At 41.7% G+C, this 14,367-nt stretch overlaps 1 protein-coding gene across 4 annotated transcripts in view; it reads left to right on the top strand.

Moving 5' to 3' along the window:
- Positions 1 to 1,453: 1,453 nt before the first annotated feature.
- The window catches only part of LOC139010384 (protocadherin gamma-C4), a 162,199-nt gene continuing 149,285 nt past the window's right edge, over positions 1,454 to 14,367 (top strand). The window contains exons 1-2 of one of the 4 annotated variants that reach the window (XM_070414764.1): positions 1,454 to 4,242; positions 10,384 to 10,453. In XM_070414764.1, coding sequence (XP_070270865.1) covers positions 1,822 to 4,242; positions 10,384 to 10,434 — 2,472 coding nt within the window. In that variant the 5' untranslated portion in view covers positions 1,454 to 1,821 and the 3' untranslated portion in view covers positions 10,435 to 10,453. Of the gene's footprint in view, positions 4,243 to 4,427; positions 4,765 to 10,383; positions 10,454 to 10,794; positions 13,438 to 14,367 lie in introns of those variants that run through there. The other 3 variants (XM_070414767.1, XM_070414758.1, XM_070414754.1) reach the window with 3 other exon arrangements.

The following is a 14,367-nucleotide window of genomic DNA, read 5'->3' as shown; positions in this document are numbered from 1 at the left end:
GCGAGAACAATTTGTCCTGTTCTTATCATCTATGTGTGGCTTCAGATGTTGCAAAATCTTAATTTCAAGTTAACTCAGGAAACATCCTTCAACTGGATATTCTCTGTAGTGCCAGCAACGAAGCCTAAAATATTACATTGGATTCAAATGTATATGTGTGAGTTTTAACACTTTTATTTCATAAATATCCTGTTATAAATAAATTCTGCTTTTTTCCTTGTTGGTGGACGAGGGGAGCTCTACAAGTTTACTTGCTAGTCTTTATATTTTTGTCCCTTTAACCTGGACAATTCATTTGGGGAAAGATTTGTGCCTATTAATGTATGTTCTGAAAAATTGTGTTTCCTGCTAAAGAGTTCTTTCCTTGCAATATTGAAGAAGGTTCATTGTACCTTTAAGTCCCTGCCCTTGAGCTCCATATAATTGTCCTTGAGAAGCTGAGAAGCTGTAGATTTTGTTATGCAGGATCAGAAATTCTCCTTCCAAGAAATATTCTTGTGGCTTTTGATTGTTTCCTTTGTTTCGTCATTTTCTAGACTCCTCTGAGTTATGGTGTCCAAGGATTGGCTGCCAACATCTGGCCAATTTGTTTCTGAAAATGTCAAACTCTGGAATGCAGAAAACATCCTTTCCTAACTTTTGGGTAAAGATAAATACATTACTCTAAGCCTGAGACAATTTAGTTAGTAACCGTTTTACTAATTTTGCAATATGTAAAAGAAGGAAGACAATGGAGTCTTAAAATCCTGCTATTTAAGAACACCAGCTTCTCTTGGAGAAATTATTGAGTATGCAATAACATATAGGAGAATGCATATTATCCTTAATAGCCTTTCTAAAAATAAACTGCCCTTTTCTTTTCAGTTTTGAAGAATAATATCACCACTTCTTATATCTCTTCAATTCAAAGTCGAAATTAGAAATTCATATGACATTTTCCCAGTGTAATTCCAAGAGCCCAGTGTTATTTTATTCAAAATATATTACCTTTTGGTGAACTAAAGGTCTTTTTAAAAACTCACATTAGAGATCTTTTAAAATCCACGTAATACATAAACAATTCAGAAAAAAAAAGACAAAAAATGAGGCTGGGTTAAAACATGTTCTTCAAAAAGGCCAAGGTTTCTGATAAATATTCAAAGCACAGTGGAGAGTAAATGGGACAGTCCAATTTTTTAAAAGTCTAGCTTATATTCTAGAGGTTCATTTTTCCATTTGATTTTTCATCCTCACTGGTCAGTGGATCATCTCTGTGGCCTGATAAGTTGTCAAGTGGTCAACATATACCACAGAGTGGAGGGAAGATTTTTGTCCCCTTTGTGGTATTCCCTCTGAACAGCAAATGGGGAAAGCAGATAGCTTGGGAACACTGGGTTTCTACTGAATGCTGAAATTTAGCAATATTTAGCTATGATTAAATAAATGAAAATAGTTTCTCCTTTTTACGCATATATTGTACAATGCTTAACTATTTCCTTGACAAACAAACTAAGACTTGATAGATAAGGTTAATGAGAAGAGAATATTTATTACAAAAGAGTGCAGTAACTGGTTATGACTCTAGGCGCCGCTGTTCACCAGCCTGGGAGGTACAGACAGTACGCGCGCGCATTCACCCCTCACAAAAAAAAAAAAAAAAAAAGCTTCTTAGAACCTCCATCACCGCCAGATTGAAAACAGTCTCCCTGAGGCTGCTCAGACCCTGCTCCTGTTCCACTTTCTGCTCTGAGTTCTCCTGAAAATTCAGTTAGTTTAGGCTCAGAAGTGCAGAGGAACAATACCCTTGGTACCGGACTGGGAGAAAACTGAAGCAAGAAAGCAATGGCGATTTGGGTGAAGCTGCCCGGCTATAGCGGGCTGGTCCTGCTGTTCCTTTTTCTGGGGCCGTTGTTGAAAGCCCGGGCTGGAAAGATCCGCTACTCGGTGCCAGAAGAGACAGACGAAGGTTTCTTCGTGGGCAATATCGCCAAAGACCTAGGGCTACAACCCCAGGAGCTGGCGGAGCGAGGAGTCCGCATCGTCTCCAGAGGTAGGACGCAGCTTTTTGCTCTGAATACTGGAAGCGGCAGCTTGGTCACAGTGGGCAGGATAGATCGCGAGGAGCTCTGCGCTCAGAGCCTGCGCTGTCTGGTGAGTTTTAACATCCTGGTAGAGGATAAAATGAAGCTTTTCCCTGTTGAAGTGGAAATAATTGATATTAATGATAACACTCCCCAATTCCAGCTAGAGGAAGTGGAATTTAAAATGAATGAACTAACTGCTCCAGGTACAAGGATTCCTCTGCCTTTTGGGCAAGACCTTGATGTGGGTATTAATTCACTGCAGAGCTACCAGCTCAGCTCCAATCCTCATTTCTCCCTGGATGTGCAGCAAGGAGCTGACGGGTCCCAACCCCCAGAGATGGTGCTGCAGAGTCCCCTGGACAGGGAAGAAGAAGCTGTCCACCACCTCCTCCTCACGGCCTCTGATGGGGGCAGCCCAGTCCTCTCTGGAACCCTCCGGATTCGTGTTCAGGTAGTGGATGCAAATGACAATCCTCCAGCATTTACTCAAGCACAGTACCACGTGAGTGTCCCGGAGAACGTGCCCCCGGGCACTCGGCTGCTCACAGTAAAAGCCACCGACCCAGATGAAGGAGCCAATGGGGAAGTAACATACTCCTTTCATAACACAGACCAAAGAGTAGCCCAAATATTTCAACTGGATTCGTATACAGGAGAAATATCGAATAAAGAACCCTTGGATTTTGAAGAATACAAAATGTATCCAATGGAAATTCAAGCTCAGGATGGTGCAGGTCTTATGTCTCGAACTAAGGTGCTGATCAAAGTTCTGGATGTAAATGATAATGCCCCAGAAGTGACCATCACCTCTGTCACCACTGCGGTCCCAGAAAACTTTCCTCCTGCAACCATAATTGCTCTTATCAGTGTGCATGACCAGGACTCTGGAGACAATGGTCATACTACGTGTTCCATTCCTGGAAATCTACCCTTTAAATTAGAAAGACTAGATGATAGTTATTACCGTTTAGTGACAGAAGGAACACTGGACAGAGAACTTACCTCCAGGTACAACATCACAGTAACAGCAACGGATCAGGGAACTCCACCTCTATCTACTGAAATGAGCATCTCATTGCAAGTGACAGATATCAACGACAATCCCCCGGCCTTCAGCCAGGACTCTTACTCCACATACATAGCAGAAAACAACCCCAGAGGAGCCTCCATCTTCTCTGTGACAGCCCATGACACTGACAGCGATGAGAATGCACAAGTTACCTACTCCCTGGCAGAGGACACCATCCAGGGGGCACCTCTGTCCTCCTATGTTTCCATTAACGCAGACACCGGCGTCCTGTACGCACTGCGATCTTTTGACTATGAACAGTTTCGGGACCTTCAACTGAGAGTGACTGCGCATGACAGCGGGAATCCTCCGCTTAGCAGCAACACCTCCCTGAGCATATTTTTGCTGGACCAGAACGACAACGCGCCCCAAATCCTGTATCCCACTCTCCCCACCGATGGTTCAACCGGCGTGGAGCTGGCCCCCCGCTCTGCAGAACCTGGCTACTTGGTGACCAAGGTGGTGGCAGTGGATAAAGACTCAGGCCAGAACGCCTGGCTGTCCTACCGCCTGCTCAAGGCCAGCGAGCCAGGGCTCTTCGCGGTGGGGCTGCACACGGGAGAGGTGCGCACTGCAAGGGCCCTAATGGACAGAGATGCTCTCAAGCAGAACCTGGTGGTGGCTGTTCAGGACCATGGCCAGCCCCCTCTCTCTGCCACTGTCACGCTCACAGTGGCTGTGGCTGACAGCATCCCAGATGTCCTGGCCGACCTGGGCAACCTGGAGCCCTCCGCTGACCCTGATGACTCCAGCCTCACTCTGTACCTGGTGGTGGCAGTGGCTGCAGTCTCCTGCGTCTTTCTAGCCTTTGTCATCGTGTTGCTGGCGCTCAGGTTGAGGCGCTGGCACATGTCACGTCTGCTCCAGGCCTCAGGAGGCGGGTTGGAGGGCCTGCCTGCCTCGCACTTTGTGGGCGTGGACGGGGTGCAGGCTTTCCTGCAGACCTATTCCCACGAAGTCTCCCTCACTGCAGGCTCGCGGAAGAGTCACCTGATCTTCCCGCAGCCCAACTATGCAGACACGCTCATCAGCCAGGAGAGCTGCGAGAAAAAGGATTTTCTATCAGCACCCCAGTCTTTACTTGAAGACAAAAAGGAAATATTTTCGCAGGTAAACTTTTTGTCGTAAATTTACCTAGATAAAAAGAATCCCTGAGTTTGCTTACTTGCTTTCACTCTTTGCTGCTAGCAGTTCTATTTCCCATATATCTTTGTAGATTTCTATTGGCAAATCCTGGGAAATCATTATTCAGTGTTTATATCCAGCATATTTATAATTGTTCTTTCATTGAAAAGGAGACTGTTGGTGATTGGGATGAAGAGTATGTGTGAAGTGCCACTTCAGTGGTGAAGGAGCGCGGTCTTCTAACATCATCTCGCTTGTCTCTCGCCAAATAGTGTGTGTTTTCTTGGTTTACATAGTCTTATCTGGCAAGGATAGGGTTTGACTAGCAAAGATACAACAATATTTATGTTATAATAGTGTTTTCAAATTTTCTTACATTACAAACACCACCTAATTTATTCCTAAATATAATATAGAGGTCATCTGTCAGGTGTCAGGGTACTATTTTATTTGGGACATTTAAAGAAGTAAAGATTTTCTAAAATAGTAATTTTAATTGTGTTAGTATAAAATTATGACGCATCAAATGTTTAAGTTACTTATAAAATGAAGTAATAAAATGAATGATAGAAAATTGACTATGCAATTTGAGAATTGGTTTTTTTGTTTGTTTATCCTCACCAGAGGATATTTTATATATATATATATATATATATATATATATATATATATATATTATTGATTTTTTTACAGAGAGGAAGGGAGAGGGATAGAGTGTTAGAAACATCGATGAGAGAGAAACATCGATCAGCTGCCTCCTGCACACCCCCCCACTGGGGATGTTGCCTGCAACCAAGGTACATGCCCTTGACCGGAATCGAACCTGGGACCTTTCAGTTCGCAGGCTGACGCTCCATCCACTGAGCCAAACTGGTCAGGGATCTATTGGTTTTTAGAGAAAGTAGAAAGGAGTGAGGCAGGGAGGGAGAGAAACATTGGTTGCTTCCCCTGTGGGATCGAACCTGCAACCCAAGTACACACCATTGACTTGAAATCGAACCCCACAACCCTTTGGTGCACAGGCCAATGCTCTAACACTGACCCAGACAGGCCAGGACTATATCTCATTTTAATGTGTGTGTTAGCTCTTTACAAAAAATGTATCATAGGGGAGTAAGTTCTTGCTTTGATTTACTTACTATGCTCCAATAAATTACAGAGATATATAAAATATAAAAAGAGGAAAGCAAAAGCATAGGAAGGCACAAATAAAAGATACGTATTTAAATGGATGAAAAGTGAAAAAGTAAGAGGTGAGACAGACCAAAGCTGTGGGAGTTCTAATCTTGAATTTAGATGAAGGCAGTGAAGGTCAGGAGGTTGTTTCAGCAGTGTAATAGAGACAAAAGTGCTTCAGGCTAAACAAGGGACCTGAGCCAGGCTTACTACTTAAATGCAAAATAAGCAATTAGGCCCCTAAGCTAGTTAAAAAGGGGAAATTGCATAAAAATGCTGCCTACCAAATCTCTTGGTCATAACTTGCAAGCCTAAGACCAAGGCAGAATGGTGGATACAGATGACTGGTTTCAGAAAATGAACATGGAAAGTATCTCAGGTGTGAGCTGTGATATCAAAACACTGAACCCAAGAGGGAGGGAGAGAGGGAGAGGAAGTGGTGAAGGAGGCTCTTCCACTTAAAATAAGTGTACAAGCCAAAATGTTGAAACATGTTGTCTTCTGGAATATATTGTTGCTAAGAGAAATTTTCTGTCAACAGATTGTCATTATTTTGTAGGAAATGTCTGTGTTCTCTCTGATAGTTTTTAATTTTTTTTCTCATTCCTAATGTCTAAGTGTGGATTTTAATTTTCTGTTTGGTACTGAGAGCACACTCTCAATAACATAACTTGTAATTTAAACTTTTCTCATTTCTTAAAAAATCTTACTTCTGTGTGTATAAATGAGCTAAGTTTACCTATTAAAATAAATAGATGATCAAGTTGGATGTTTTTAAAAATCCACCTATATTCTGCTGACAAGATACATGCTTAAAACAAATATATATATTATATACTTTTTATTTTCAATATTTAAGTGTAATTCACACACACTGACAAAACAAAGCAGTCAGGTCAATATTAATTTAACAACAAAGTGGTGTTTAGGCAACAACATTAATAGTGGTTTTTATAAATGAACTATCATAATTATAAAAAGAACAGACAAAAGGTTATAAAAATTATGAGCTCTCATTACTGAACAATATAGCTTTAGAAATAATACTATTTTTGCAGAAATAGAAAAAACTTCCATCCTAAAATTCATATGGAGGATCAAGGGACCTCAAATAACTAAAGCAATCTTGTAAAAGAAAAACAAAGTTGGGGATCTCACACTTCCTGATTTCAAAACTTACTTCAAAGGTACAATAATCAGAACAATATGGTACTAGCATAAGGAAAGATATATAGACTAATGGAATAGAATAGAGTCAAAAAATGAACTGTCACATAAATGATCAAATGATTTTCAACAAGTGGTTTTGAGAAAACTGGATATGCACATTCAAAAAGAATGAAATTGGGCCTTTACCTTATACCATATAAAAATTTACTCAAAAAAAAGCAATTGAAAAAAAATTTACTCAAGATGAATCAAAGACCTACACACAAGAGCTAAAATGATAAAACTCGTAGAAGAAAATATAGAGAAAAATCTTCATGACATTGGATTTGGCAATGGTTACTTAGAAGTGACACTAAAAGCACAGGTAACAAATGAAAAGCAGATAAACTGGACTTTACCAAAATTAAAAACTCTTGTGCATCAAAGGACAATATGTACAGAACGAAAAGTCAACTCACAGAATGGGAGAAAATATCTGACAAGGACTGCTATCTGGAATATACTAGTATAAAGAACTACTATTACTTGCAACAAAAAACAAACAACTGGATTTTAAAATGGATAATGGACTTGAATAGACATTTCCCCAAATAAGATATACAAATGGCCAATAAGCACATGAAATGATGTTCTATATCACACATTAGGGAAATACAAATCAAAATCATAATGAGATACCACTTCATACCTACTAGGGATGGCTATTATTAACAAATGATCATATGAAGTATAGGAACATTCCTGCTTTGTTCCTGGGAATGTAAAATGTTGCTGCTGGTGCTATGGAAAAGGTATGAGGATTCCTCAAAAGAATTAAACAGAATTATCATATGATTCAGTAATTCTACTTCTGGATATATACTCAAAAGAAACAAGAGTAGGGACTTAGGCAGATATTTATATACCCATATTTATAGCAGAATTATTCACAATAGCCAAAAAAGTTGAAGCAAGCCATGTGTTCATTGACAGATGAATAGATAGGAGAAGGGAGGAATGGGGAATTAGTGTTTAATGACTACAGAGTTTCAATTGGGGAAGATGAAAAAGTTATGGAGATCGATGTGTATTTACTTAGTGCTACAGAACTATACATTTGAAATGGTTAAAATGGTCAATTTTATGTTATGTATATTTTATCACAATTTTTGTTGTTGTTTACCCTCACCCAATGTTCTTTCATTGATTTTTAGAGAGTGGAAGGAAAGATGGGGGAGGTGGGAAGAGAGGGGGAGAGAGAGACACACACATACTTGTGCACAGGCTGATGCTCTAGCCACTGGGCAATATCAGCCAGGGCACCACAATTTTTTTTAAAGAAGTCCAGTTAATCTCTGTTAGGATCATAAGAAAAAAAGCACACATAGAAAAGCCATTATGAAAGGGAGAGGCCATGAGACTACATAGAAAGTCACTCAGATGTTTTAGCACACCAACAGAGCACAGTCCCTAGATGCTGCTGCATGGGTAACCACCAGCAAGACCAGCCGAAGAATTGAAAAGATTATCTGAGCTCAGATTGAAAATTATTGAACAAATGAAACCATGTAATTTTAAGATACTAATTTTGGGGGTGGTTTGTTATACTCAATGATAACTAAAGTGATATGCATATAATATGACCCAGAAATCCTATTTTTTTAAGTTAATGTCCTAGTCCTAAAAAGATGTGTACATGAGGAGACATGTCCAGTAAGGTTAATTGTCTCATTGTCTGCAGTAGTAAAGAAGGAAGGGGAGGGGGTAGAGAAGGAAGGAGGAGAGGAAAGAAATGGAGTAAGGAAGGGAAAAGGGGGAGTACAAGGGAAACAAAAACCTAATATCCTCCTACAGGTATAAGAAAATAAAATTTAACATTCTTTACATAATGGAATATTATACATCAGTTAAAATGAACATTATCAACATACATAAATATCAAAAGTAGAATGTTGAGCCAGGAAACTACTAATCTATTTTTTAAATTTCTTGTAGATTTCCCCTTCCTGGATATCTAATATCAAATAAATCATACAATACTTGGTAACAAAGTGGAATGTTTAGGAAAGTGCATTGCAGAATAAGTACACCATGCTACTATTAGTATGAATTTGAAATAGACAAAAATGTTTATGGATGCATCCATATGCAGTAAAAAATGCATGGGAACAATAATTGCTATATTCTGGATGGTGGTTACTTTTATGGAGGGAAGAATATGAGTGTTTTTAAGGAAGAATACTAGAGGGATTTGAATCTTTTTGTGTGTTTGTTTCTTAGAAATTGATCTCCAACAACTATAGTAATAATTGTTTCAGGTAAGAATCATCAATGGGTGAAAACTCATTTAGAAACATGACATTTACATAGTATTAAAGCATCTCTCTACAAGAAACTAATTAAAATAAAGGGAAAACAGTAATTTTACTAGAGATATTATTAATAGAGAAACATAGAAGTCATCACCTTAACCAAATGATCAATGTTAACATTAGCAGTAATGTAAAAAAAGATGTCATATACCTCCTGGTAAGATACACTGAGAAACTACAACATTTCTGTAGTATTCCTGACCCAAACCACATAATCTGAATCTAATCATGGGGGGCAGGGGAATATGAGACAAACCATAATGATGGGTATTCTACTAAATAACTAACCACTACTCTTCAAAAGAATAAAGTAATGAAATATAAATAAAAGGCTGATGAACTGTCTCAGATGAAGTGTAACTAAAGGGAAATTCATTGAATATAATGTTTGGTCCTGGATTTGATCACAGACCAGACTTTCCTCTTTTTGCTGTAAAAAGGCATTATTGTGGCAACTGGCAAAATTTGAATAACATTTGTAGGTAAGATAATGGAACGATATCAGTGCCAATTTACTGAGGTGATGTAACTTAGTTTAAGAACTACACACTGAAGTACTTAAGAGGTAAAGGAGCATCATATGGGCAACATACTCTGAAATAGTTCAGAGAGATTGAGAGAGAGAGAGGGAAGGAGACAGAGACAGAGCATGAAATCAAAATGTTAACATTTGGGATAATATGGATAATAAGTATGTGGGAACCTTTGTTTTATTTTGTAACCTTTTTATGAGTCTGAAATTATTAAAAAACAAATTGTTTAAGAACTGATCTCAAATATGGTGAAATATTAAGATTTGATTAATCTTAAATGGTATGTACACAGACTTCCATTACATTATTTCCTATGCTTGCCTATATGTTTGAAATATTTCAGAATTAACAAATGCATTATTCATAGATACATAAAAATAAACAGGAGTAAAAAGACATCCACTGCATTGTATTTTATGTGCTTAGAAACACTAAACATCAGGGGAGAAAAACTCAGCAAGCTCTAACAACTTTGAGTGACTTATTCTCCATGTGACAAAACACCTTCCTTGTTTCTTTAATGTTCCATGTTGCCTCTCACCTCAAAGCATTTGTACTGAGGTTCTAGAACACTGCTCCAGCCTCTTTCTTGATCCAATCGTACCCTTTAGGATTCAGCTTGAATTATGTCCTGGAAAAGGACCCCCCAATCTAAGCTAGTTACCCTTCCTATGTATTCCCTCATTGCCCAGTGTTTCCCACCATCACAGCAGGTATACTCTATCATAAATACTCTCTTTACTTTCCTTTGCCCTCCACTATCCTGTAAACTTCAGGAGAACAAGGACTGTGTTCATCAGAGTCACCATTTCTATCTCCAGCATCCATCAGACAATGTGTCAGGCACATGATAGTCACCCAATTCAGTGTCTAATTATTCAGTATTTTAAATACAGGTCTTGAAGTTAATTGCTAAGCCATCAAGCACAGAAATTCAACATATATAACCTTAGAAGATAATGTAGCTAATGCTTTCAAATCAATCTTATTGCCTCTGAATATAAGAGGTTGAAGATGTTTAGAGCAAGGGCAGCAGCAACCTTAATCAATGCCTTGAACTTCAATAATACCTTCCAAGCAACTACTATCAAGCTCACATTCGTTTACACCATTCTTGTTAATTCTGAGAGAAAGACTCCGGACTTGAACGAGTTCCTTCTAAGATATCTTAGAACTGTAAGGTTCTTCCAAGAAACTTGAAAGTCACAAAGCTAACATAAACATCGTTTGCCTGAGAGAGTGCAGATATTACTTAGGCCTCTGAGCGTCGCTGTTGACCACCCAAGAAGTAAAAGCCCACAAGACACTCGATCCTACGCTACGCCTGCTACAACACAGAGGGCTGGGCATTCGGCCCCCAAGCTTCCGGACGGCTAAGAATTTCAGTCCAGCCGCCCTCTTGCTCTCTCCACAGTGAGCTGGGTCCCTTGAGTGCTGGTTCCATTCCCCAGACCTTGAGGAATAAAGATTGGAATCCCGCACTGGATGCTGGAAGTTGCCTCGGAGAAAAGATTGCAGCGGAAGAAATGGCGTTTCTGCAAAAGTTGCCACAACGCAGAAGGCTGGTCCTGCTGTGTCTCCTTTCGGCGGCCCTGTGGGTGGCCGCAGTTGGGCAGATGCGTTACTCTGTGCCAGAAGAGGTCGACAAAGGTTCCTTCGTGGGCAACGTCGCCAAGGACTTGGGTTTGGAGCCGCTAGCACTGGCAGAGCGCAGAGTCCGCATCGTCTCCAGAGGTAGGACGCAGCTCTTTGCTCTCAATCCGCGAAGCGGCAGCTTGGTCACCGCGGGCAGGATAGACCGGGAGGAGCTCTGTGCTCAGAGTGCTAAGTGTCTGGTAAATTTTAACATTCTTGTGGAAGATAAATTGACTATTTATTCAGTAGAGGTGGAAATAACAGATATAAATGATAATGCCCCTGGCTTTGGAGTAGAGGAACTGGAGCTAAAAATCAGTGAAACAACTACGCCGGGGTTCCGGATTCCTCTAAAGAGTGCTCATGATGCGGACATACGAGAGAACACCCTCCAAAAGTACGAACTTAACCCAAATGAGCACTTCTCCCTGGACGTGCGAAACGGGGCGGATGGGAACAAGTACCCGGAGCTGGTGCTGGAGCGCGCCCTGGACCGCGAGGAAGAGGCTGTTCACCACCTGGTTCTCATGGCTTTGGACGGGGGCGACCCGGTCCGATCTGGCACCTCCCGTATCCGCGTTATGGTCCTGGATGCGAACGACAACGCGCCTGTCTTTACACAGCCCGAGTACCATGTGAGTGTTCCAGAGAATATGGCCGTCGGCACGCGGATACTCACGGTGACCGCCACTGACGCAGATGAGGGGTCCAACGCTCAAGTGGCATATTTTCAAGAGAAAAACCCTGGAAAGTCCTCAGAGGTATTTGAGCTTAAGCCAGCATCTGGAGAGATAACAATTATAAAAAGTCTAGATTATGAGGATGCCAAATTCCATGAAATTGATATTGAAGCTCAGGATGGTCCAGGCCTTCTGACCAGAACGAAGGTTATTGTCACAGTTCTGGACGTGAACGACAATGCCCCAGAATTTTACATCACCACTGCTACCAGCTCAATCTCTGAAGACTCTCCTCCAGGAACCATAATTGCACTTTTCAATGTGCATGACAGAGACTCTGGGCAGAATGCGTTTATCACATGTTCACTCCCAGAGAACCTTCCTTTCAAGTTAGAAAGGTCAGTGGACAATTACCACCGGCTGGTTACGACCAGAGCCCTTGACAGAGAACAGTTTCCCTCTTACAACATCACTGTGACCGCTAAAGATGGAGGGAACCCGTCTCTGTCCACGGAAGCTCACATTTTGCTGCAGGTGGCAGATATCAATGACAACCCGCCCACCTTCCTTCACACTTCCTACTCTGCCTACATGCCTGAAAACAACCCCAGAGGCGCCTCCATCATTTCTTTGACAGCTAATGACCCCGACAGCGACCACAATGCCCATGTAACTTATTCCTTGGCCGAGTACACCCTTCATGGGGCGCCCCTGTCATCCTACATCTCCATCCACTCTGACACCGGTGTCCTCTATGCGCTGCGCTCCTTTGACTACGAGCAGTTCCGCGAACTTCAACTGTGGGTGACAGCACAGGACAGCGGGGACCCACCACTCAGTAGCAACGTGTCTCTGAGCCTGTTTATTCTGGATCAGAATGACAACACACCGGAGATTCTGTATCCTGCACTCCCCACCGATGGTTCCACCGGCATGGAACTGGCGCCTCGCTCCGCAGAACCCGGATACCTGGTGACCAAGGTGGTGGCGGTGGACAGAGACTCTGGCCAGAACGCCTGGCTGTCCTACCGCCTGCTCAAAGCCAGCGAGCCAGGGCTCTTCACGGTGGGGCTGCACACGGGAGAGGTGCGCACTGCGCGGGCCCTAATGGACAGAGATACGCTCAAGCAGAGCCTGGTGGTGGCTGTTCAGGACCATGGCCAGCCCCCTCTCTCTGCCACTGTCACGCTTACAGTGGCTGTGGCTGACAGCATCCCAGATGTCCTGGCTGACCTGGATAGCCTCGAACCTTCCGCGAATCCTGACGCGTCGGACCTCACTTTGTACCTGGTGGTGGCAGTGGCTGCAGTCTCCTGCGTCTTTCTAGCCTTTGTCATCGTGTTGCTGGCGCTCAGGTTGAGGCGCTGGCACATGTCACGTCTGCTCCAGGCCTCAGGAGGCGGGTTGGAGGGCCTGCCTGCCTCGCACTTTGTGGGCGTGGACGGGGTGCAGGCTTTCCTGCAGACCTATTCCCACGAAGTCTCCCTCACTGCGGGCTCGCGGAAGAGTCACCTGATCTTCCCGCACCCCAGTTATGCTGACACGCTCATCAGCCAGGAGAGCTGCGAGAAAAAGGATTTTCTATCAGCACCCCAGTCTTTACTTGAAGATAAAGGAGAAGAAACATTACCTCAGGTAAACTTTCTTCACAATATGCTTATGAGCTATCACTAAAATAAATAAAATTGCCTATTTACTTAGCTTCCTCCACTATTTTGCATATTTCCTTGATAATATATTCAATTTTTAGTAAATGAGTCCTGGTGAATTATTTCTCGCTACTTCTAAGTTTTCACACACTGTAAGGGGGAAGAGGGGCTAGAAGTATAGTGTCATAAGTATAAATCAGGAGTTAGTAGGTAAAGATGATATGTCAGTTATCAAAAGAACATTGGGAACCAGGGCTACTGGTTTCTTATACATTGTTTCCCATCTTTGGGTAAATCACCTCTTCTACCTGGGTTAATAATTCTTTCTCTCTTAACAATATGAAGATTGATTTTATCTTTACTCAAGTGCTTTAAAAATTAAGGCTTTTATATTTGAATTACTTTATGGATAATGAAACACTTTATTTGGTTAGTTTCTTCTCACTCAATCTTACTTTTCCTTCAGTTTGGCAGTGAGGTTCTTTATTTTATTTGATTTGCATTGTCTTCCCTATTTAAAAGATGGAAATTTAGAAATACCAATGCTTCATCATGTTTCAGGAAGATGTGTCATGGTATTTCTGCTTAGTTAAAAATCTCATTCATCTCTAGATTAACTAGGTGTTCCTTGAAGAAGTGATTGAATTATTGTTTGCTCTATAATAAATAGGTAGTATAATAGTAAACATGTTTCTCTTTTATGTTTTTATTTTTCTAATATCTTATAATCATACTAGAGGCCTGGGGCACAACATTCGTGCACGGGGGTGGGGGGAGGTCCCTCAGCCCAGCCTGCACCCTCTCACAGTCTGAGATCCTGACAGCTAATGACCCCGAGGGGTCCTTAATGTTACCACAGAGGCAAGAGAGGCTCCCACCACCACCTCTGTGCTCACCAGCAGTGAGCCTGGCTTCT

The sequence above is a fragment of the Myotis yumanensis genome, unplaced genomic scaffold, assembly GCF_028538775.1.
Source record: "Myotis yumanensis isolate MYYU_CA2020_CCGP unplaced genomic scaffold, mMyoYum1.0.hap1 SCAF_5, whole genome shotgun sequence".
Classification (NCBI taxonomy): domain Eukaryota; kingdom Metazoa; phylum Chordata; class Mammalia; order Chiroptera; family Vespertilionidae; genus Myotis; species Myotis yumanensis.
This window is presented reverse-complemented; position numbering and strand designations above follow the sequence as displayed.